Source organism: Micromys minutus (genome assembly GCF_963924665.1).
Source record: "Micromys minutus genome assembly, chromosome: 4".
NCBI classification, from domain to species: Eukaryota; Metazoa; Chordata; class Mammalia; order Rodentia; family Muridae; genus Micromys; species Micromys minutus.
In genome coordinates this window covers 56,199,092-56,223,344 of record NC_137973.1, presented here as the reverse complement: position 1 = coordinate 56,223,344, position 24,253 = coordinate 56,199,092, and the positions used below count along the sequence as shown (strand labels likewise).

General features: G+C 39.5%; 1 protein-coding gene across 1 annotated transcript in view; it reads right to left on the bottom strand.

The window, feature by feature from the left end:
• The window catches only part of PRSS12 (serine protease 12), a 57,744-nt gene that overhangs the window by 20,410 nt on the left and 13,081 nt on the right, over positions 1 to 24,253 (bottom strand). Inside the window, exons 2-6 of the mRNA XM_080915379.1 lie at positions 21,934 to 22,084; positions 11,151 to 11,329; positions 9,042 to 9,183; positions 5,784 to 5,980; positions 2,736 to 2,877 (exon numbers count right to left, since the gene is read on the bottom strand). Coding sequence (XP_080771505.1) covers positions 2,736 to 2,877; positions 5,784 to 5,980; positions 9,042 to 9,183; positions 11,151 to 11,329; positions 21,934 to 22,084 — 811 coding nt within the window. The remainder of the gene's footprint in view (positions 1 to 2,735; positions 2,878 to 5,783; positions 5,981 to 9,041; positions 9,184 to 11,150; positions 11,330 to 21,933; positions 22,085 to 24,253) is intronic.

Sequence of the window (24,253 nt, the reverse complement as noted above, 5' to 3'; positions counted from 1 at the left end):
AAAAATAGATGTCGTATATTGCACTTTATATAAAAGAAAATACTGATGGTCAGTAGACAAATGGACATGCGCTTGATTGCATTGAGAATTAGGAGTGAGGTAAACTCTAGCTATTCACAAATTTCAAGAGTGCTTCCGAGTGTGCAAATTAGTGTAGCCACATGGGAAATCGGCCTTACTGCCCTGGACAAACGAGTCACATGCTAATGGTTATATTCCCAAGTATATTCATTAACCCTCTCTTGAACAAGTCCCTATAAAGGCGTATGGACACTCTACTGTCCTAGTGGGCTCTCCATGTGTCCACTGCAACACCATTGAGCTACAGTTTCCACCACAAGTAAGGTCCTCACTTACAGGGACTCCTCAAACTTCCAAATTTTTAAGAACTGTGACTTGGATAAACGACTCAGCCTGTGCTTTTCAGTTATAGCAATGGAAAATCCGCTACTTCTACAAATATACATGCAGGGTCAATACAATAAAGAGATAAGTTGTGTGTTTATGGAATCTAATGTTACAGAGCAAAATGGATGGATCCAATTAATCACAGCCTCTTAGACGAAGAGGTCGCTCAAAAGCAATGCAGATACCTGAAGATACAAGGCAAATATCTGAAGATCCAAAAGTAGGATAGCTGGCTTTCAAAATCAGATTTTTAAAAACAGATCAAACTATGTGTTAAGGAGAACACAGTTTTAAAGTTATAAAAAATGCAGTAATGTTACACAAAGTTGGGAGTTTCTACTTTGGGTACTGGAGCAAGAAGAGTGTGACTAGCACATTGGACTCTTAAAGCTACGAGAGCATTCTATATGTATAAGCACATGCGTGCATATATTTATTGTGGAAGGAGAGAATTTAAGATAAACTAATGGGAGGAGCATAACCATATGTTTATGTCTATCAATGAAGGTTGTTTTTACTTTCGGATATTTTTAAACGGATATCAGGATCAGGTTTATCTTCCATTGGATATTACAAAATGCTGTAACTTTCAGCTAGTTCGCTGTAACTTGACCCTGCCAAGTTATCTGAGGACTCTCAAATGGGCTGGGGGTGGGGCTCTATCAGACTGTACCTGTAAATGCCATACAACATTTTCTGGTTTGATTTTTGCAGATAAATATGTTGCCAAATTTTTCATGGTTTAAAACAGATGTGGAAAGAAGATCCCCTGGTCAGGTCACATGTGTGTCTTCTCATGTGTGTTCCTGTATAAACGCTCAAGTTCTCTCAGTTAGGAGTCATACAATCATTCATATATATCATAACAACTGCAAAGCAAGTCATAGGTGGCCAAGCGACCAGTGTTAACGGGATGTTTTTTAATAGTGGAAGCCATGAACAGTGGTCATGTGTTTTCAAATGGAGAAATGAACTGGAGAAAGAGAGAGCAAAGGACATTTAGAACCGAACATTGCCTAAATCCACCTCTGCCTCTAGAGAAGACTGCAGGTCAGTATTACAAATTATAGACCCACTGACCATAAGAAAACAGGACCGGCAAACAGACCATACACAAGGCATTAAATCAGAGTGTTTTGATCACAAAATATTGAAATTTTATAAAATACAAATGCTATTTTGTATAAAATGTACTCTATAGAGAAAAACTAATTTAACGGATCATTATTTAAGACATGCACTTAAATAAGAATTTTTTAAAATTTAAATACATTGCTTGTTAATTTACACAATATTACTTGTTACTAGGTAGCAAGTCTATTCACTTATATGCCATGCGTGGTTTGTGTGTGGTGGTACACATGAGTGTGCAGGTGCATGGGTCAGCAAGCTCACATGAAGGTCGTTTTGGCTAGGCTTGCTGGCCAGCCAGCTCTCAAGATCTGCCTGAGCCTGTCCTAAATGCTGCAGCTACAGGTATGCACAGCCAGGCCTGGCTTTCTACATATGTTCTGGGTGTTTACCTGCAGGTCTTCATGCCTGCTGAGCAAGCACTCTTTCCCACGGAACCTCTTCCCAGGCCTCTGTGTTGTAACTTGTACTTCTATTTGTAAACCCCAAGTCTGACAACCTGCCTTCTCCAGATTCAAATACCCACATTTTCTTATTCCATACTATAAATAAGTATTTCTACGCAAGCCACATCATAGCCTCCTTCCACTGAGGAACACTGCACAGCACATCATCCCTAGCCTGAGTACTGTTTCAAATGTGAAAGTAAGACACACACACACACACACACATACACACATGCTCACGCACAAGCACGCGAGCGCGCACAAACACTCATAAATGCCGGAGGAAAAATACAAAGCAATGAGTAGACGGCACACAAAGACAAATAGGTACGAGGCTGACAACTTACAGGAGAGGCAACAGGCTGGCCTCCGCGCCATCAGCACTTACTCTGCAACCGCCCGGCACGGCCTGACTCCCAACTATTGCTTCATCGTGAGAACGTAGTGCTGGAGCATAAGTTACAGGAAAAGGTGAACTAAAAGCCTGTGGCTGAGGACAGCAGTGTACTAGCCAGCGCCGGGCTGTTTCACTGTCATGGAAACGCTGTCTTTGTGATGTTCTGTGTTGCATATTTCTTGGAAGACTATAGTAAATACAACTAGGCTGCTTACTGCTTCTTTGGAATTCCCAATCATGCTGCCGACAATTAGAGACTTTTTACATAAGAGAAACTCACTAGAATAAACCTAAAAGTAGGAGTTAGAGAAGCCACCCCCAAGTGCCATCCCAGAGAACGCCATCTTCCTTACTTATAGCCAAGCTGCCTGCAGACCACAGCTGCATGCTTATCGGTCCAGCCATCATCACAGACTGTTCCCCACTGGCCATTGACGAAAACTTCCACTCGTCCTTCTCTCTTATTCTCTCCATCCATTAGTCTGATGGGAAAACCTGTGTCATGGTTTAAATACATTAAAAAAGCCAAAACAAGCCAGGTGATGTCTAAGCATGAAAACCTTACAAAATACAATTTAAAAAAATCGGATATGAAATCACCTACCAATCCTTCTTTTGGAGAGGGAGATGAAATACCAGTAATATCCTGTATCCAGTCTTGCTGTCTTTATTAAAGCCCTGCAATCAATGGGTTTGTCTTGCTCAACTTTCTGTTCCTGGCATTTGAAAATGTCTCATATGCAGAGAACAAGAATGATGGATGGATGATGGATGGATGGTTGGATGGATGGATAGACAGACAACAGACAGATAGATGTATGGCACTCTAAAATTATAAGCTAGCCTTTTTTTTTTATTACAACTAATTTCTAAATAGTAAGACAGCATTAACAGTGTTTTTTTTTTTGTTTTTGTTTTTGTTTTTTTTTTTTTTTTTTTTGTTTTAGGTTGTTTTGTAACTCGTGAACACAGATGAAATGCATACTTCCAAATTGAAATTTCTAGGAAGGTATAAACATTGGCGTACATGGGTAACGAAGCTGGTCAGGCTGCTAGAAAAGGTGCCATGAAAAAAGTCAGCTATCGGAAAAATTCTAAAACCTCAACTATTTCAAATGACTTAAATCTCAAAACCAAGAAACTGACTGCGCAGTTAAGGTTGAAGTTACACAAATAATAGAATGTCACATCTCTGACCGCCACAGTATATAGACAGGAAGAAAGATACAGACATAGACAACCTGGAGATCGTGGTAGGTAGATGGATGGTATCACTCAGAGCCTTTACCTAGATTCACCTTCCAGGATAGAAAGGTGCAGCCATGAAGCCACATCCCAGGTCTATACAATGGTGTCCTCATGGGAAAGAAGACAGACTTAGAGTTTAAAAAGAAAGAGTATTTTTTAAAAAATTATGAGCTGTAGAGATGGCTCAATGGTTAAGAACACTGACTGCTCTTCCAAAGGTCCTGAGTTCAGTTTACAGCATCCACATGGTGGATCACAACTATCTGTAATGAGATCTGATGCCCTCTTCTGGTGAGTCTGAGGGCAGCTACAGTGTGCATAAAATAGATAATTCTTTAAAAGAAAGACAGAAAGACAGGAAGGAAGGAAGGAAGGAAGGAAGGAAGAGAGGGAGGGAGGGAGGGAGGGAGGAATGGAAAGAAAGAGAGAGAGACAGACAGACAGACAGACAGACAGACAGACAGACTATGCCAAAAGGCATAGGGAGAAGAATTGCCATCTACAAGTCAAGGACAGGAACCAGGAGAATCTGTATCTTTTCAGTCCCTGCTTCAGAATTCCCTCTCAGGGAGCCAACCTCACCAAGACCCTGGGTTTGAGTGTCTCACTTCCAGACTGGGATCATAAATATTGGTGTTGACACCACTCCATCTGTGGACTTCACAGCCATACAAGCAGAATGACACACACAGTTGTGAGTGCCTAGTTACTGCAAGGCTCTTCTAGCTTCAGGAGAACTTACTAGTGAAAACGTAGGGGCAAAAAATGTTCAGAACAACCAAGGAGGTGGAGTCAGGGAGCTGATGACCAAAATATCACTGACTGTATGCTTAAAACAACATACGAGATTAGGGCATTGTGAATTGATATTTGTCACCTAAAAAGAATTGTTGGCAAGATGCACATATTTTACTTCCTCAAAATCCCAAAATCTGCCTCTCCCCAAAAAAACATCTGGTACTGTTTAAAGCTTTTGCTGAGACTCACATACTTTGACAAAATAAATTGTGAAGTCACCTGGGTGTGTCCTAATTCAGTATAACTTGTGGTGTCCTAATGAAGACGGAAAAAATAATGACAATATTTAGTTCTCTATCCTTCCTTGTGATGTCAGGAATAATTCAATCTTTAACTTCAATCCTTGGTCAGGCTTACTTCAGGAGACAGGAGAGAGAATCACATGGCAGAGTTAAAACCAGCAAATGTTGAAGTGAGTATTCTATGCACTTCTAACCAGTAGCATCCATACCGTAGCAAGTTTTTGCTGTGTATGAAACAGAACATTTGAAGCTTTATATTTCTTATTAATGTGTCTGAAGTTTTACTGTTCTTCACAAGAGAAGGTTTAAAAAAAATAGTGATTCCCCAAAGACAAAATTTAAACTAATGAACTTTTTTAAGATTCTTAGTTTTCATTTTTTTTATGTTTTAAAATCTTTGTTTTCATGTTAGGAATATATATCTACATGAAATTAGATCTCCATGATCTATCTTGATAGTTGTAAGAAAATTTCCTCTGGTCTAGTTTTATTTAATTTATTTTTATATGTATGGATGTATTGCCTGAAAATATGTCTGTGTATGTCTGGTTCCTACATAGGCCAAAGGAGAGGCGGGGATCACCTGGGACTGTGCTCACAGGTAGTAGTGAGCTGACATGTGGTTTCTTAGAAAAAAAATCAGACCTCTAAAAGAACAGCCAGGGCTCTTCACCGAGCCAGGTCTCTAGTCCTAAAATTTTATAGACTCTTTAAAAAATGACAAACCATATTTTATTTTTTAATCTTTGATGTCTGTCTGTCCGTCTGTCTGTCTGTGTCTTTGTGTGTGTGTGTAAATGTCTCTGGGACTCATTTTCTGGACCATGATGGTCAAGGTAGGTAGACAATCTAAGGGAGATGGTTCTCTCCTTCCATCATATTAATTCCTGGGATTGAGTTATAAACATTTTTAAATTTGAGCAATCTAGATATTTAATGAAACACAAATCCAGAACTACACATGGAATGGAAGTTGAGAATACAAACAGTTATTTTTCTTGGGAAACAGACCTTTTGACAGTAAAGTCAAAGATGGAGAATATTTCACATTCCAGACTGGTTGGAGGAGCAGACTGATCATCTGTGACCTCGAGAGCAACATTTTGTCCTTACCTGGAGAAAGCCTGTGTCCGTCACTGTCAGGGTAGCAGGTGAGGCCCACATCTTCCCTGTGGCTGCAGTCATGCCTTCCCCACTGTCTCCTGGAACATTGAATGAAGCTGGTTTCTTTTCCTGAGCAGCTGACGTCATCCAGCCATATGGGCCTGTTGCTGCCTTCAAAATGGTTCACAGAGGACTGTTTGCCATATCTGTGGCAATGAAATGAATGCTGTTGGTAAAACTTCCATCTCATGCATTGAAGGACCAGTTAAAAACAACCCAGTTTAATATTGTGGCTTCAGAGGATAAGAATCTGACCTTTCTCTAGCCTTGGAGACCCGACTTTCTTAAGAATTATCTTAACATCCTTTGGTTAACTCGATGAGTAACTAACGAGTAACCAATTCATTCTTGTGTTTTGACCACAGTTTAACCCACCAGCCAGAGAGCGTGCAAAGAGACAAACCTCAAATTCCTCTCCATGGAATAACTTCGTAAAGTTGAGAGAGAAGACGATTGTTTGGTTTGGTTCTCTGCTAAAACTATCTGAGCTGGTCCGAGTTCAGCAGCTTCCCTCTGGCTCTCCAGAGTCCTTCTCCAAGAGAGAGTCCTAATTCAGTGACTGCTCACAATCAGACCCAGGCCTGGAATCAGGACCCATGCCTGGAATAAACTTTGGCTGTTGGTCCACCAAAATAAGGATGGCAATAGTGTTCTTTTCATAAGGCTATGTAAGCTTAACACACAGTTATTTTACAAATGACACAGTGTGCCAGTTGACTTTATGATGTTATGTATTACAATAAGCGATAAGCTATGAAATAGCAAATATCGGTTCAACTGAAAAGCTGGCATTTGGGTAACTGCATTATGCTCACCCTCCTCTTGGTATTTCTGTCATTCTTTAGGAATCATGGCAGGAACCGCTAAACTTAAAGATCTTCAAAGTGCCTTCAATTCTCAGAGGCTGTGAAATTCACCTCTGTCAGAAATCTTGGGCCAGTCCCTCCCCTCACTCAATACCTTTATTACCTCTCTACTAAGGACATCAAGACTAATTTTCCATTTGCCATGAATCTTCCTAATGGTTCTACTGTGCAACCATTACATTTTTTCTAACTAGATAAATTATTTAATAAGTGAAGGTAACAGTTTTTATTTTATTTTAAGGTAGCAGTTTTTAAATAGTTATTTTAAGGCCATTTGTCTAACTAATTAAGTCTTTCTTTTTTCCTCACCAAATCCAATGAACTTAAATTGCATCTTGCCATCACTTTTGACTCAAAGCAATCTCCCAGCCAATGCATCAATATTTTTGTCTAATTCAGCCACGAAACATATAACAGGAAGTTTTGTTAGCTCAGGTCTGCATTTATACAAAGAAACCAAGTTTACTCTGTCCCATTCCAAGTGAATCACTGCTTTCAGAACTTCCTCTGTTACTTAAATGTGGTGCACGCTCACCCTGATACAAGAATGGGAGCATTCTAAGTCCCCCTGAGTCCAGATAATTTACTCAAGAGAGGAAATATCATGGACCTCTAAAACTAAAGAATAAGATATAAAATATGGAAGAAAAACTTAGTGTTACTTGATTGCTTTCACTAATGAGAAAAAAAATGTAAAAATAAATTCCTACATCTGAGACTAAATTGTCAGCATAACATACTCATTCAGTACAACCTGGCATATGCTAAGAAGTTTTTACTAATTAAATGGTCATATGTATTTGGCAATGATACCCTTTGACCTAATAATTTCAATGACCACTATCTGCCCAAAATTATATATGTCAGTGAATTTGTATATTTGTATCATCATGATAGCATTATTTATGATTAAACTGAAGTTACTCTTACCCTAGAAAATTAACCTGAATACAGTTTAATCATAGTGTGAGAATTACATCAAAACATATGACTCTGTACCATTATAAAATTAAACCAAGTGTCTATAAAAACACAGATTTAATATAATGGTTGATACATTATTACACGTGCAAAGTATAATGATCTGTAAGAATGGGAAGTTTCTTTTTTAAACTTTCTTTTTTTTAATTGAACAACTTTATTTAAAAAACAAAGATAAATGTACAGATTTTAAAATCATTTTTGTATATGAATACATTTTTGTCAGTACTTGATTTTTTTAAAGGTTTTATAGTATGCATTAAAATCTTACTAGTTACAATGAGCATAAAGTACATGTAAAACAAGATGTAACCTGGAAATAGTCAAAGTTTTCTTGGTATGTAAAGATTAAGAATAATGGTTTTTCTTTTTCTTTTTCTTTTTTTAAAGTACAGATTTAAACATAGCTCTATCCAGCTTGAAAGCTATAAAATTTAAGGATTAGTGACTATTTGCAATTAACTGTATTTCAAGCTGACATTAAGTAATTTCACCAACTTTTAAAATAATCACATAGAAATATGAAACACAAGAATAAAGGGGCATCCATGGGCTTCATTTGACTATTTACCTCAAGGCCATAGTTTCCAGTTACTTAAATCAACATACACTGGGGTGTATTATGTATGTACCATGTTATACTGCCCGAAGTGTGGTACTCAGATTGCAAGTGGGCAAGGTCAAAGGTCAGTTCTAAAGGCCATCTCATAACAAGAGGGCTGTTCTTTTCCAACAAAAGTGTCAATTATCATCATGTTCCAAGAAAGAACCATGTGACACCATAACATTCCTCGATGAAATTGCTGAAATTGTAGACACAATGATGTCAAAACTAATAACACCCAGTAGTAACAACACATCATAATAAAAGCGAGCTTTCAGAAATCTTGCCTGAATAGACAAAAGAGTGCACTAGAAGTCACTCAGAACTTCAAGCAATTTGTTCAGGAAAAGAATGTTAGTAGTACATGAAATAAATGACTAGAAATGGTTACTCGTTATCCTTAAAAATGTTTTAATCATAATTCTACTGATAGGTAGATAGATGAGGTAGGTGGGCGGGTAGGTGGGTGGGTAGGTGGGTAGGTGGGTGGGTGGGTGGGTAGGTGGGTGGGTAGGTAGGTGGGCGGGTAGGTGGGTGGGTAGGTGGGTAGGTTGGTAGATGAGCATTAATAATATGACAGACAAATGATGACAGACTATAGACCATGGTGGTGACAGATGGTAAGCAAATAGATGGTGGAAAGCATCTGATAAGTCATGCATCTCTATTTTTAGAAATGAAAAGTAAAAATTATGCAGTAAATCTGACTTTAAAGATATGTTCAGCATTCACTGTCCCCATGCCAATGAGCCTTACTTAAATCCCAGCAGTCGACAAGCCACGTATGTATTCATTTCAGTCCAGCCGTCATCACAAACTGTTCCCCACTGTCCCCTGTAGTATACCTCCAAGCGACCTTCATGGACGCTTTTCCCTCCTGCCAGTCTGATGGCACCATCTGTGATAAGGAGATAAAGACGCAAAACAAACTAAATTTAAAGAGAGGGAGAGGGAGAAAGAGGAGGAGAAGAGAAGGAGGAGGAAGAGGAAGAACCTTTGACCTGATGTAGCTCTGCAGTCAGACCTCCCTCTGAGCTATTTGATAACCTATTACTGTGACTCTTCTCGTCATGTGAGGTTATTGTCCCCTTCCTGAAGATCAGCATATTTGTCCTCCTGATATTTGTATTCTATTCTCCAAGCAGTAAATGCATTATGATGTAATTTCTACGTACACATATTTATTTTTCTATATGAAATCCTATCCAGGAATTTTTCCACAGTTCGACTCCTCTCGAATCTAAACGACAGTGGCCATTTTCATTGAAGCAGTCAAACAGATAGTGATGTAGAGGTGGTATTTTGTATTTTCAAGTGCAAATCAAAATACTGAACTAAAAATGCAGGAAAAGCTACTGTGGGTAAAGAGCAATCCATCTTGCATCTTGTCAGACTCCCACGGGTGATAAAAAGCACATCTTGCCTTTGTTCTTTTACTGGTAATACAGATTTGAAATTTGAATCTTATTGACTTGGTGAGTAATCATACACGGAGAATTCTAGAGAAAGTTTGAGAGCAGAAAGCACAGTAAATTTCATTCTCCAAAAAGGTAAACTTAAAAGCTATTTCCAGGGCTGGAGAGAAGACTTGGCGGTTAAGAGCACTGACTGCTCTTGCAGAGGTCCTGAGTTCAATTCCCAGCAACCACATGGTGGCTCACAACCATCTGCAATGGGATCTGATGCCCTTTTCTGCTGTATCTGAAGACAGCTACAGTGTACTCATATGTACTCATAAAATAAATAAATTGATCTTTAAAAAAAAGCTATTTCTACCATTCCTCACCCCACACTCCAATCCACCTCTCATGAAGTACAAACAGAGTAAAACATACTTTTCATAGATCTTTGAGATCCACAGAAGCAAACAAGAGTCTCTTGACACAAAACTGGTGGTGACATTTTATTATCGGCATAGTTTTGTACTGCTTATTGTCTCCTGTGTCCTCGAAAGGCTCTAATAAGGGTGCCACATCTAAAACAGGGCAATGGTGCCTCAAGGAAATGAAATTCTCTGACTAAACTTTGGTGTAAACTAGAAATTTCTCGTGTGTATAAATGCATTGTGTTGCTAATAAAGACAACAGCATATACAAAGATGTGCAAGATCAGAATTCTGTAGACACTAATTCTTTTACTTTTCACACACACACATATACAAAAATAAAAATAATTTAAAACATCCTCTTTTATAAAACATGACCTATATAAACAGACACATTGCAATGTGCATTAGTTTACATTTTGATTATAAAGTTAGCTTGGTCTCTTTATCGGTTATCTTTAATCAGCAATCACATCCACACAGTTGAACAACAGCTACAAATGCATTTCGGGGACTGAATGGATTAAAGATGTAATAGACTGACACCTAATGTCTTGTATGAATCACTGCACACAAATTTTGAGTGTTGGGTATTGCATATTGCAGTAAAATAATTTTGTTGGATTTAAATAGAAACTTTTAAAAATAAGTGAGTGAACAAATTGTATTTTGGGGCTGGAGAGATGGCTCAGTGGTTAAGAGCACTGACTGCACTTCCAGAGGTCCTGAGTTCAATTTTCAGCAACCATATGGTAGCCCACAACCATCTGTAATGGAATCTGATACCCTCTTCTGGTGTATCTGACAGCTACAATGTACTCATATACATAAAAAGAATAATTCTTAAAATATAAAGAAATCAATAATAAAATTCTAAATGTTAAAAAATTGTATTTTGAAATAAAAATATATTTGATTTTAAGTTTTGCTTAGCATCATTACCTGTCTGCTTCTAGACAATATCTGAATTGGGAAAGGAAGCTAAGGCAATCCCCATCACAAGGGCAGAAGGTAGCACACTTAGGAAGTGACACCCTTACCTGTTAGAGGAACACAAGACACTCCAGCATCTTCTTTATGGCCACAGTTATGTTCTCCCCAGGAGCTCTTTGGACACTGCTCAATTGACAGCTCATTCCCAGTGCAGCGTACTTCATCCAACAGTATTGGGCCAGATCCTTCCCCAAAATGTGCCTGATGCCATGCTTTGGCGATGCCACTAAACAAGCATAAAACAGATGAATTCTGGATTCAACAACGAACGGTACTTTCATCTTATCCCACTGCCTGGCAAACAAAGTGATTAGGCCCACTGCCTAACCCATATCTGAGGTTACTCTTGAGGGTCTTTCCTCTCTTTGGTCCACCACTACACAAGTTTTAAGATGCTTGGTATTTCTCAACCTTTACCCTCCCTTTTGCATTTTTAACACAGTCTCAGTGTTTTAAACAATACAGTACTGACTACCTAAAAGAAACACTACATTTCCAAGCCTCCTACTAGAAAGCTATTTATAACAAAACATAAACACCGTGTTAACAATGTGTTAAGTATGCTAAGTCATTCTTGTTGCTGTACACCTATCTAAACCATCTGTCTGCAGACATTTTTTTGTCATCTCAAAATAAAACTTTGCCATTGAGTTTTTAATGGCACTATTTAGACAGAGACAACTGTGGCTCATTTGAAGGCAAGAACCTCAATCTATCTCCTTCATACTACACATAGAGCAAAGGTAATGGCTGGGACTGGAACAGCTATACTGGCCCAAGTCGTGCCCCCTCCATGCCCACATTTTTTTGGAGACAAAGTCTCCACATAGTCCAGACTACTCTAAAACCATCTATGTAGTCCAGGCTAGCCTTAAGCTCACAGTAACCATTCTGCCTCAAGCTCTACAGTGCTGTGTCCAGCAAGATGCTCTAGTAAGAGTCTAGAAGTAGAAGCAAGAAAGATGGTCCTGATGATGGTGGGCAAACTAGCTAGGCTGAGCTGGCTGCCCCTGCTCTCTTCTCTAAGAGTCAATTAAGTGCAGGATTGAATATATTCAAGTTCCTGTTATTCAGTCATCTATTTCTGACAAAAACAGCATCACACAAGTTTACTCATAACAAGTTTCTCCTACAATTCCAAGTGTGGCCTTGATTTGGTGAAGATGGCCATCAGCTGTTGAAATGACTGTCTTTAGAGATGGCATCTCAGCCCCCTGAAACCTTTCTCCTTGGACTTTAACATTTGTATCTTCGGCTCTTCATTGATAGTGGGCCTATTCCCTTACTCGTTGTGTTATAACTATTTTGAGAATTACAACAAAAACATTAAAAGAAAACTGCTCGTTAAGTGGATGTGAAATCCATAGCACTGATGGTAAAGTCTTATGGAGGCAACTTCATGATTATGAATCTTATTTGACTCGTTTCATTGGGCATTATAGAGGCTGAAGGGGTCTCAAGAGTAGTCATGTTGAAAACGAGATTTAAAGTTAAGCCCCTTTTAAAATAAGACCAAGACAAATATGGAGGGCATAATCGCACCATTTATGGCCTGAGTCTTCATACATGTTAGAGGGTACCAAAGGGATGGATTGAGGAATGCCTCCAGGGGAGGGGCTTCAGAGGGAGTTAAGAAAAAGAAAAGTACATTTCTCTTTGTTAAGCTAAAATATTTTAGAATTCAAAACCTGGACACTTGACCTCCTTCTCTGCTCTTAGCAACTTGTCCCAGTAAAGACCAGAGTCTATTGAACAGCTGTAAAGGAAAATCCAACAATGATAGCCTAATGTGAATGGTATTGGCAAGATGAGTTAACTCATGAATGGCTTTGCTTTGAGTTCTCTGCCTGAGGTTTATGACTCCTCATTTAGTAGGATTCAGGATGGGTCAGGAGCCATAGCTAATGGCTCCGGATCAGATAACAGCAAATGATGGCCCATAGACCGAATCCTGAATTGTGCCCTTTGCCCTGCTGCCATTGCACTAATAGGGATTTTTACAAGTTCTGAATGGCCAACGGGAAGGGGAAGGCCGAAACGATAATGTAATGGGTGATATGTAACATCAACTGAGATCCAACTTTTTCTATACAAAAGTAAAACTGTGCTGAAGCCAAACCATGTTAGTGCCATAGTGACATAGTTAAGTGACTACAAAGTCTAAAGTATTCGCATCTGCTTTAGGATGGTTTAAATGAGACATGTGCTCCACAGGCTCACATACTTGAACATTTGATCCTCAATTGGTGGTACTGTGTGGGGCGGTTTGGAACCTTTAGAAAGTGGAGCCTCACTGGAGAAAGCAAATTACAACTTCGGGGGACTTTGAGGTTTTATAGTTTGGCTCCACATCCTGTCCTTTCTCTCTGCTTCCTGTGAGTGGTGCACACGTATTTGGCCAGCTTCTGGCTGACACAAAGCTTACATCTCCATGCTCTTCCTGACTACTGACATGACTTCCTCATCCTAATAGATTCTATCACTCTGGAACTGTAAGCAAAAATATACCTTTCTCTACTAGTCGATTTTTATGGTGATAAGTTATCAGGGCAACAACGAAAACATTAACTAGAACGTGGCCCTTTACAAGAGAGGAATTGATGAAAGCAAGCACAGAATGTGATTCAGGGGACATGGTGCTACACGAGAGAATGAGCCCTGACTAGACAACTGTGCAGGTCACAGGGAAGCCAGACTGAGGGAAAGGCAAATTAACTTCCTCCTTAGAGCTTTGCACCAAGAAAAGATGTCAAGGAAAACTTTCAGTCGGTTCAATTCGATAACTACAATAAGGAAACCAAACCATTAGGGGATGATGCAAAATTTGATCCTAAACTCCTAGCAGAAGCAAAATTAAATCCAGATGGTTTAAAGATGGAAAGGGGGAAGGAAATGGAGAGGAATGGGAGTATGAAAGAAGTGTGTGTGTGTGTGTGTGTGTGTGTGTGTGTGTGAGAGAGAGAGAGAGAGAGAGAGAGAGAGAGAGAGAGACAGAGACAGAGACAGAGACAGAGACAGAGACAGACGGATGGAGGGAAAGAACAGTAAAAAAGTTATTAAGCTAAAATAATAGGAATGTTGTTCTTATAACCTTGGCTATGAGAGATGGCTTTCTCAGCAAGACAGGAAGCCCAGAAGGCAGAAAATGAAGCCTAGAAAGGTTAAATTTGAGTACATACAAATTGGAATCTATTACATAATCAGTCACAAGCAAACTGGATACTTCAGAACAAGCATTTGCAATACATAACAGCCACCAAACCAATTCTCAGTAATTACTGAGGATAGGAATCTTATTAAATTTTATTGAATAAGAAAACAACCAATTTAAAAAATAATCAGGGAACGGGATGGATTAATGTGAAAAAAGAATTGCCTGTGGCCACTGGTAATAAGCTGTTCAAGCTTGTGAGTGGTCAAATTCAAGCAAAAACATTCTTGTAAACCATTCTTACCTGTCACCATTTTTTCACAGATTTAAAGGATTACTACTACTTGAATGCAAAACATTGGCAAAGGCTTTCTGTCCCCAAGGGGGAAAAATCACAAAGACTGGTGTCACCAGTTGCCTGGGAATGAGGCAGAATAATGCAACTATGTTGCATTCCAAACATTGAGCAATGGCATGACACAGCTTCTCAGATAACAGCATGAGCTCTGCTACTTCCCTTTGGCCTGCCTCATATACTATCCAGTACTAGGGAGTGGCCATTCCAAACCATGACCCAAAAGAAGTTACTTATGCCGAAGTGTTCATAAAGAACCAATCCATATTTTGTTTTCTGTCTTATTTATTTCCATATTTTCCACTGAAACAATATCACGTTAATCATCTCAAAAATGTTTAATAATAAATCATGAAAACAATAATAAACCTGAGAGGGGAGCACTAACCAGAAAAATATCATGCAACATTAACCTGTTTTTTTAGTTTAACATCTGCATGTATTAAGATCAGGATGATTTATGTGCATGTTTATGCATGTATCCACACACACACACACACACACATACACATTCCTTTAGCCAGAATCTTCTAGCGACCTGCAGCTGGTTTTCATGGGAAAAACAAAGAAATGTATGACTTGTCCTAAAGAGATCAGACAGTACTGGGGAAGGAGGCAAAACTCATGAGCCATGACTTCAAAAGGTTCTAGGTGAATCCAGTGAGCTGCGTGTGCTCCGTCCTTCCCTTTGGGAAATAATTTTCATAGCAGCCTGCCAATTCTGTGCTGAAGCTCCAAGAGTTCACTCCTTTCATGCCCGAACCACAGAGAAAACTTGTGGGAAACGCTGTTCTGAAATAATGCACTGGCCTGTTTGGGGTGCAGCCATTTGACCTAGGTGACAACAATTCCCAGTGAACACTGGCTAGTTTCCTTCTGAATCTAACTCTTATCCAACGTGTTCCCTTCACTAACCAAAGCACGTGGACTCATTATACATAGACAAAGCCAAATAAATACGGCCATGTGACCCAAACTTGGCCACTGTTTGAAGTAGACAAGGTAGGGGGCCAAATAAGCATCTACTCAGATAAGTATGTGCTCTGTAGGTTAGAAAGGACTGGCTCTTTCACTGCACTTACCAGTTTATGACACTGTGACCTATGGCTATAGGACCTCATTTTTAATGATCAGTGTACTAGGTGTATCTGGAAGTCAGTCACCAGTGGCTCCAGATCTGCAACAACTCCTTATGATCTGCCTGGCACTGGTCTGTGTGTAGTGTGCATATTAACTTTTTTTAAAAGGTTTATTTATTTTATATATGTGAGTACACTGTTGCTATTTTCAGACACACCAGAAGAGGGTATCAGATCCCATTACAGATGGTTGTGAGCCACCATGTGGTTGCTGGGATTTGAACTCAGGACCTCTGGGAAAGCAGTCAGTGCTCTTAACCACTGAGCCATCTCTCCAGCCCATGTGCATATTAACTTATTTAATCTTTCTCTATAACTGCATGAGGTTATAACACCAAGTTTACATATAAGAAAACTAAGACTGACAGTTAAATAGCTTTCCCAGAATCTTACTCTGTCTTAAAGGGCAGCTACCAACAGGCTCTGGACATCGAATGTGTTAGAGCCTCCTAGAATCTCTTGGATTGATGATAGAATAACACAGTCCAGCCGAAACACGGTCACTACAATTTGCTTTCTTTCCTTTCTTCTTGGTTCATTTCAGATCTGTGTTTCAGTTCTTCCTTTTAACAGATATAGCACGGGTGAAAAAGAAAATCTTCGATGGAGGAAGCCCCAAGTCTCGAGGCTGTTTCCGTCTAACAGGATAGAAATGCCCAACAACGGGGAGGGAGATCCTGGACAGACCATATCCAGAGGTTAGGAAAGGCCCCCATTTGGGGGTTGGGGCCACCCATTCATCTCCAATTTTTTAACCCAGAAATGCTCCTGTTTGAAGGAAACACGGAGACACAGTGTGGAGCAGAGACTGAAGAAAAGGCCATCCAGAGAGAGGATCCATCCCATATACAGACATCAAACCCAGTCACTATTGCTGATGCCAAGAAGTTCTTGCTGACTGGAGCCTGATATAGCTGTCTCCTGAGATGCTCTGCCAGAGCATGACAGATACAGAGGCAGATGCTTGCAGCCAACCATTGGACCGAGCACGGGGACCCCAATGGAAGAGTTGGAAAAAGAACTGAAGGAACTGAAGGAGTTTCAACCTCATAGGAAGAACAGCAATATCAACCAACCAGAGCCCCCCCCCCCAAGAGCTCTCAGAGACTAAACCACCAACAAAAGAGTACACATGGAGAAACCCATAGCTCCAGCTGCATTTGTGACAGAAAATGGCCTTGTCTGGCACCAATGGGAGGAAAGGTCCTTGGTTCTGTGAAGGCTAGTGTAGGGGAATGCCAGGGCAGGAAGGAGGGGGCAGTGGAGGAAGCACTCTCATAGAAGCAGAAGGAGGATGAAATAGGAGGTTTCTAGAGGGGAAACCAGGAAAGAAGATAACATTTGAAAGGTAAATAAATAAAATATCCAATTAAAAAAATTTTTTAATGTCTGGTTAAAAAGAAGAAAGAAAGTGGTTCCTAGCGGGCTTTGCTTTCTCATCTGTCAACAAACTTCCCTCCCTGGGCAATTAATTCCATCTATCTAGAAATTTTTCATTGTAAATTTTGTAAGATTGTTTTAATGAACATGGAAACAGAAAAAGGAAAAATTTAAAAAGCAGCTTATACAAAATAATTTTTATTCTAACTAATATTATTCTATCTGAGCATATTATAGCTCTCTCGAAAGGGGAAGAACCACTAATGGAAAGAAACATTTAAAATAATTGAATTTCTATGTAAATCATGGAACTTCAGCACGAGGAAATGTGATGTTATGCTAAGCTGTGCTTTTAAAGGTTTCTAGAGCTGTGAGGAAATGCTTTTAATATAACTTCACAGAAAGGAAGCTGAAAATGTCTCCACCTGAATTTCACCGAGTGCATACCCACCCTCAGGTTATCTAATTGGACAGCGTTTGCCTGTCTCCCTTTTTTCTTTCCACAGTTCCCACACTGAGTTAATCGAATTTAAGTATCTTAAGAACGATAATTCCTTTTGCATTTAGAAAGCTTTCCAGCTATCAAAATATACAGATGCTATTAAAATATGAGTGTCAAAACGAAGGAATCTCATGAGGAGATTATAACCAGCGCTCCAACAATGCACTATGCAGTTTCCCTTCGCTGGTTCAGCAAAGAGGAGAAATTTGCCGAAGAACAATGCATGAATAAAACATGAAACAACTACGCTGCCCACTATCAGCCATGGGCCATTGAGAATGATCTCACTCACTGGAGGATGCTTAGCCTTTTAGTGAGCAGGCATGGAGGAAGGGGGTTTGCATAGTGTCACTTGGCTCATAGTTCCCTCAGAACTTGTATTCAAAGTGATACCATGCAGATCCCTTCCTCCTAGGAAGCTGGGTTGCTTGTTGCTCAGGGATTTCAGGAAGACTTTGCTGACTTGTCACAGCATCACCAGCCTTAGGTGAAACCCATAAGCAGTGGGAGGTCTTAGGTCATTAAGGGACATTGGCCTCTTCCCTCTTTTTTCCTCTCACCTCCCAGCCCTGAGAATAGGAGCTTGTTCTTTTTGGTTTTTTGCTTGTTTTTAATTATTTTATTTTTAAAAATGTTTTATTGGATATTTTCTTTACTTACATTTCAAATGGTATCCCCTTTCCCAATCCCCCCTCTGGATTCTCCTATTCCAGCCTCCCTCGCCTTGCCTCTATGAGAGTTTCCCCCACCACCCACTTTCTCCCATCTCCCCACCCTGGCATTCCACTACACTGGGGTATTGAGCCTTCACAAAACCAAGGACCTCTCCTCCCATAGATGCCTGATAAGACCATCCTCTGTTACATATGTGGCTGGATCCATGGGTCCTTCCATGTGTACTCTTTGGTTGGAGGTTTAGTTTCTGGGAGCTCTGGGAGGTCTGGTTGATTGATATTGTTCTTCCTATGGGGTTGCAAACCCCTTGGCTTCTTCTTCTTTTTTATTAGATACTCTGTATTTACATTTAAAATGTTATCCCTTTCCCCCCACTCCCATTCCCCCTCCCCCTCCATTTGCCTTCACAAAGGTGCACTCCCTCCTAATCACCCTCTCCACCCCATTGCCTTGGCATTCCCCTACAATGAGAAAACATGCCCTTTCTGGGCCAAAAGCCTCTTCTTACATTGATGCCAGTTTTAATTGATACACGGTTTTAATGTGATGTTTTGCCTCCCCAAAGCAAAGGGGGGCAACCAACCAAAGAGTGAAGGATTCAAAACCACTCCCAGATATGTCGGAGACTGAGGCAGGAGGATTACAAATTAAAGACTGTTTTGGACTAGAAAGTGAGTGGGTAAGTTAGTTTTCTTTCTCAAAATAAAAAGTTGAGAGAGAGAGAGAGAGAGAGAGAGAGAGAGAGAGAGAGAGAGAGAGAGAGAGAGATATGAAGAATTGAGCTTAGTGACAGAGCACTTGAATGTCAGGAGTCAAGTCCTCCAACAAGACAGGAAGCACTGAGCTAATCCTGGAGAGAATAAGACTTTACTTAATTTATGTAGCACAGTCTTCCTGGTGAGTGTGCTTCTGTCTCCTCTCTAGCTTCCAGACTATTTGTTAACAAAGTCTTTTTAGAAACTATTTTTTCCAATAAAAATACATTTTGTCTTTCACAAAAGAATGCCACACTACAACATGAACTTTTATAATCACTTGATAACTCCATGTATCCTTAACACCCCATGCATCATTTAAATTTAATATACATTCTTCTAAGTAACAAAATATTGTCTTTCTATCTGCCTTGTGGTTTAAGAGCAATCGCTATTGTAAATTTTAAAATCACAAGTGGAGTCCAAGAGATGCCCAAAGCAACATAGGCTGTTTCTACTCTTGGTTGCCTCCCAGAACTTGAAGGAAAGACCATGTACTGAAGACACCACACACTTCTGATAGAGGAGGTTGGGGAGCTGAGCTGGAGCTAACATGAAAGCCTCCTCAGGACTAGCTCTTATAGCATCTGAAGGTGCCATGCAAGCTAACAATGGAGATAAGCAATCGATGTCCTGCCCAAATAGAGAGAGTGCAAACAACAGCAATGACCAGCATGGCAACATATCTCTAATGATGTAATCAATAGGTATTTATTTCTTGGAGGTAATGGAGACTCATCTAATTGGACTTAAGACCTACTAAATAGGAGGGAATTCATGTGTGCTTACACAAAGAAATCCTGCCTTGGGGCAAACAACATGCCATTGGCATAGTCTTTAAAATGCCGTTTTGGGTAAAGATATAGATTTCTTCATAGTCAAGATGAAAATCACTTGGCAAGTCATGAACATAAGCAACTGACAGCTCAGCAAATACAGATTATACAAATTAGAGTGTTTTGAAGATACAGAATCCAGAGAAATCTCTAACTAAAATCAAGAAGGTCTGGGTAGAGAAATGGCATCACCATCAAATTCTCAGCTTACTTTTAGTGTTCAACATCTTTTAAATATAACACTCCCTAAATAGATTGACCCTGACAGCTATGTATCTTGTATAGTTACTACAGAACTAACCGCTGTAAATCAGAAAACATGTCATGGGGGAGAAAACTGTTAGGAAGAGCTATTTTGTAACAGCTCCAGGGTAGGAGGAACACAGGGTTTGAGAAGCTAGCAGGTGTTCGTGCTATGCATGATTTCTCCCACAGCAACAGCTGGAGACATTCATAATAATACTGGCCTTGAAACTGAGACCTAGACAAACAATTTTTAAAAATCATGTTCACTTTTCACTATCTGCTATGCTTTTATTAGAAAGGACTGACTATCCCTATATCTGACTCACCTAAAGAAAGCAATTGTAGCAGCCAGCTGTCCTGCTAATGATTAAGGTCAAAGCGACTGTTTTAGGATTTCTTGTGCTCATTCATTTCCCACACGTGAACAGGTGTTAGATACAGTTACACAGAGAAAGTGAAGATGTCACTTCCATGTTCAATTTTAGTCTTGCCATTATGGGATAAAACAAACAAGCAAAACAGAGCCGGTCTATGACCGTGGCTCCTGGTGAAGCGTAAGTCGGTGACCCATCACCTGTGATGATGCCTAAGAAGAATACTAGTTCTGAGCTAATTGAGACATCCTGACCCATTTCCAATTTCAGGACATGGAAGAATGAAAGAAGCAAATAAATGACACGAATTTAGAAGATGGGACATGAATTTAGAAGATGGGACATTCTCTAGTGTGTCCCCTTGAAAAGTCTGTGCAATGAAAACAGCAGAGACTGTTGTAAGTTCTAAAAGACTTCAGGGACACAATGTCCAGCTACACTAAATTATCTTGGACTAAATCCTCCTATGCACCAACCATCAGTACAGGACACTGTGTGAATGATGGCAAACACTTGAATATGATGAAGAATTAGGCTAATTTTGATAATGATAATTTGGCTGTGTTGGACAATGTTCTTATTTTTTTAAGAGATTCATATTCAAGCTTAAAATGCTTTGATATAAATATAGAGTTTTGAAAGGGGGAGCAGTCAAAACACAATTCCAAAACAATTTAGAATAATTGGCCCAAGGTTACTAATCCTACTTCAGTATCAAAGAATCTGACTAACTACACAAAATGACACATTCCCCGAGACATCCTCTTCCCAAGGGTCTCTTGCAAAGTGCTAAGTAGAATAACCCAATTTAATGTAAAATATTAGCTTCTAAAATATCTCACATAATCTCAGGTAAACCTTTAGCTCTGTTAACCAGTGTTAGAAAAGCATAATATTCCTGAATGACCACAACCCTGAAAGGACTGTGGATGTTGTTTTTCACCCTGACTTTCTCATTAGAAGCTTCATTCCATTCCCTATATGGGAATTACTTCCTTTGTCCATGAATAAACATTCTTTGTTCTCAGAACATAACTAACAAAAAAAGGAAGTGATCTTCTAAAGTTTACACAATCTTTGGAAAAGTTAAATTTAAAGTAAACTAACAATTACTGTGTCATCTAATGACCTGGGGGGAAAACCAATTGCTGTAGACAATAGCAGCCATTACTCGTGAGTAACGTAAAGGCTACTAATGAAAGCGTTACAATCCTTAGTTCAGACACAGGCAAGTTAGACCTATAGAATATGGATGTACTCTTAAGAGAGTTTACAGACTAGTACCAAGATCAAAAATAACCTTTTCTATTGGTTTAAGGATATGTGCAATTTAAACATACAACACCCTCTTTGGTGTATAGAGGTAACCACCAAAAATTAATAAAATAAAATAAATCAAAAGTAGTACAAAACAAACCTGAGACCCAGCTGCCTGCAGATGACTTCTGCATCTGCATTGTCCCATTGGTCATCACAGATGGTCCCCCACTGGCCAGCATGGTACAGCTCCACTCGACCTTCATGCCCACTGTTCCCACCGACGAGGCGAATGGCAGGCAACGCCAGGCCTGTGTAACACAAAGTTAAAGGCAACTTCAGGCCACGATTTTTTTACTTTTCCATAAGAGTAAACACGTCAATTTCTTCCATCCTCAAGGTTAAGATTAAGTTACTCCAGTGGCATGCCAATACAAATGCATATCTAATAGATATTATGAGAATCTTGACCAATTAAAATACTCCAAGTTGAACTATATTTAGAGAGGGAGTTCCTTCAAGGAAATAATCCTAATTCGCTTTTTTTGGGACTCCAGAATCCAGAAAGGACACATGAACTTCCAACCATTTAAGGCATAGTTAATTTTCATCAGACTATGATGAAGTCATTCATTTTGCATTTAAATTAATTAACATTAAACATAAATTGAGCAACTTCAATGTGTAATTATTGGCCATAGTTATCACATCTATAATATATTTGTTTTCAACTTGAAATTACTTTCACATTGCAGATGTAAAATCAATGCAAAGTCCCATCTGCTTCATTTGTAGTAAACTAGTGGCCATTATAGATTAAACCTCCAATTCACTTGGGTACAGCTCAGCTCATATTCACATCCTGTGCTAAGGACCCTCACAAGTGGCCATATTGTTGGTGCCTTATAAATCTCTAAAACCCTCTGTCACCTTCCTGGCCCATACACTTGGTCATGACTACATGCCTCCCATCTCTGGCCTCCTCCTGAAAAATCCCACGTTGGTTTCCACTTCAGAATCCTTACTCTTGCTTTCCCTCATGTTTGAAAGGCATATGTGTCTTACACTTGTAGATATGCCCCTGATTTTCATATGGCCTATCTCTCTCCATTAGGCTGTCAACTATCAACATCTCTTCCTGACTGAGCTAAATTAGTATCCTAACCAGCAAGCTGTAATCTTAGCTCTCAAGAGATAGAAAAAGGAAGATTGTCACAAGCTGAAGGCCAACTTATTGTGCTCTAGACAGTAAGTTCTATACCAACTAGTGCTACACAGAGAGAGACTCTGTCTCAAAGTAACAAAAATAAAAATGAATAAATAAAACATAAAATGGCAGCCTGGCTCCACTGACTAACTTTGCCTCTTGGAGGCATCCAGTAGATATTATTGGACTGACTGGGTTGGCAAATGTTACAGAAAACCTAGAAAAGATATTTCAAACAAGGGAGAGTACTTCACCAGGCCCATGTTCTCATCTGTGTTTATAAACAGATATAGCTAACAAGATGCAAAATGGTGCCATGGGTTTCCCAGGGTGCCTTGGGGAAAACTTTTCGAAACCAAAAGAATTAGATACCAGAAAGTACAGGAAGCTGCAGGTTCTCCCCTGGCTGGGGAGAGTGAAGGAAGAGTTAGTTTCACCTTTAGTACCTGGAGGAAAACTCCATCAACTGAGGATAACTTTAGAGTTTGATTTTGTTGAGCCTAAGGTCAACAGTTAGATGCATCTTTGAGGCCATTGACTACTGTGAAGTTCACTGCTGTAGGTCTGAAAACTGTGAAGCCACAGCATACTACTTAACGTCCACAGTTACATCTCTCTGACAGAGCAGTTAATCCATAGTGGGTTTTGAGTAAACAATGTCAGGTCTGCCTGTAGACCCCAAAATTCTAATAGCATAGAAAGAAAGGAATTTTATTACAAGTATAGGTCAACAGAGAAGAACTCGGTTATATGGGCCTGAAAATATCACAAGCAAATCTATGTCCTTGTACATTACACAAAAAACAACAAGTAAAAATAGAAATGAGAGGACTGGAAAGGACAAAATGATGGAATTTTTAGGGATGATAAAAGAAAAGGAAAATATAGATAACATCAAGTTTTAATAAGAATCTCATGCTCCAGAGAAAGGATAACAGATTTCAGTCACACCACACCATCCCCTACCACCAGTTCCTCCACACAATCCACAGAGATCCCTCTAAATTGGCCCTTAGAGTGTCTTCTGATGTGTGCTCTTGTTTGCTTTTGTTTTGTTTTATTTTGTTTTGTTTTGTTTTTAATTGCTATGGGCTAGCAGCTAGCATTTCAGGTACCAGGATATCTGATTATGATGTTATCACCAAAGAAAATATAAAGGGCAGTGTGGTGTGCATTCCTTAACTTCAAGCTACCTTTTAAATCCAAAGGTTACATAGTCAAATATATTGTTCACATCCAGAGATGTACATTTGCATACTTATACCTTATCACC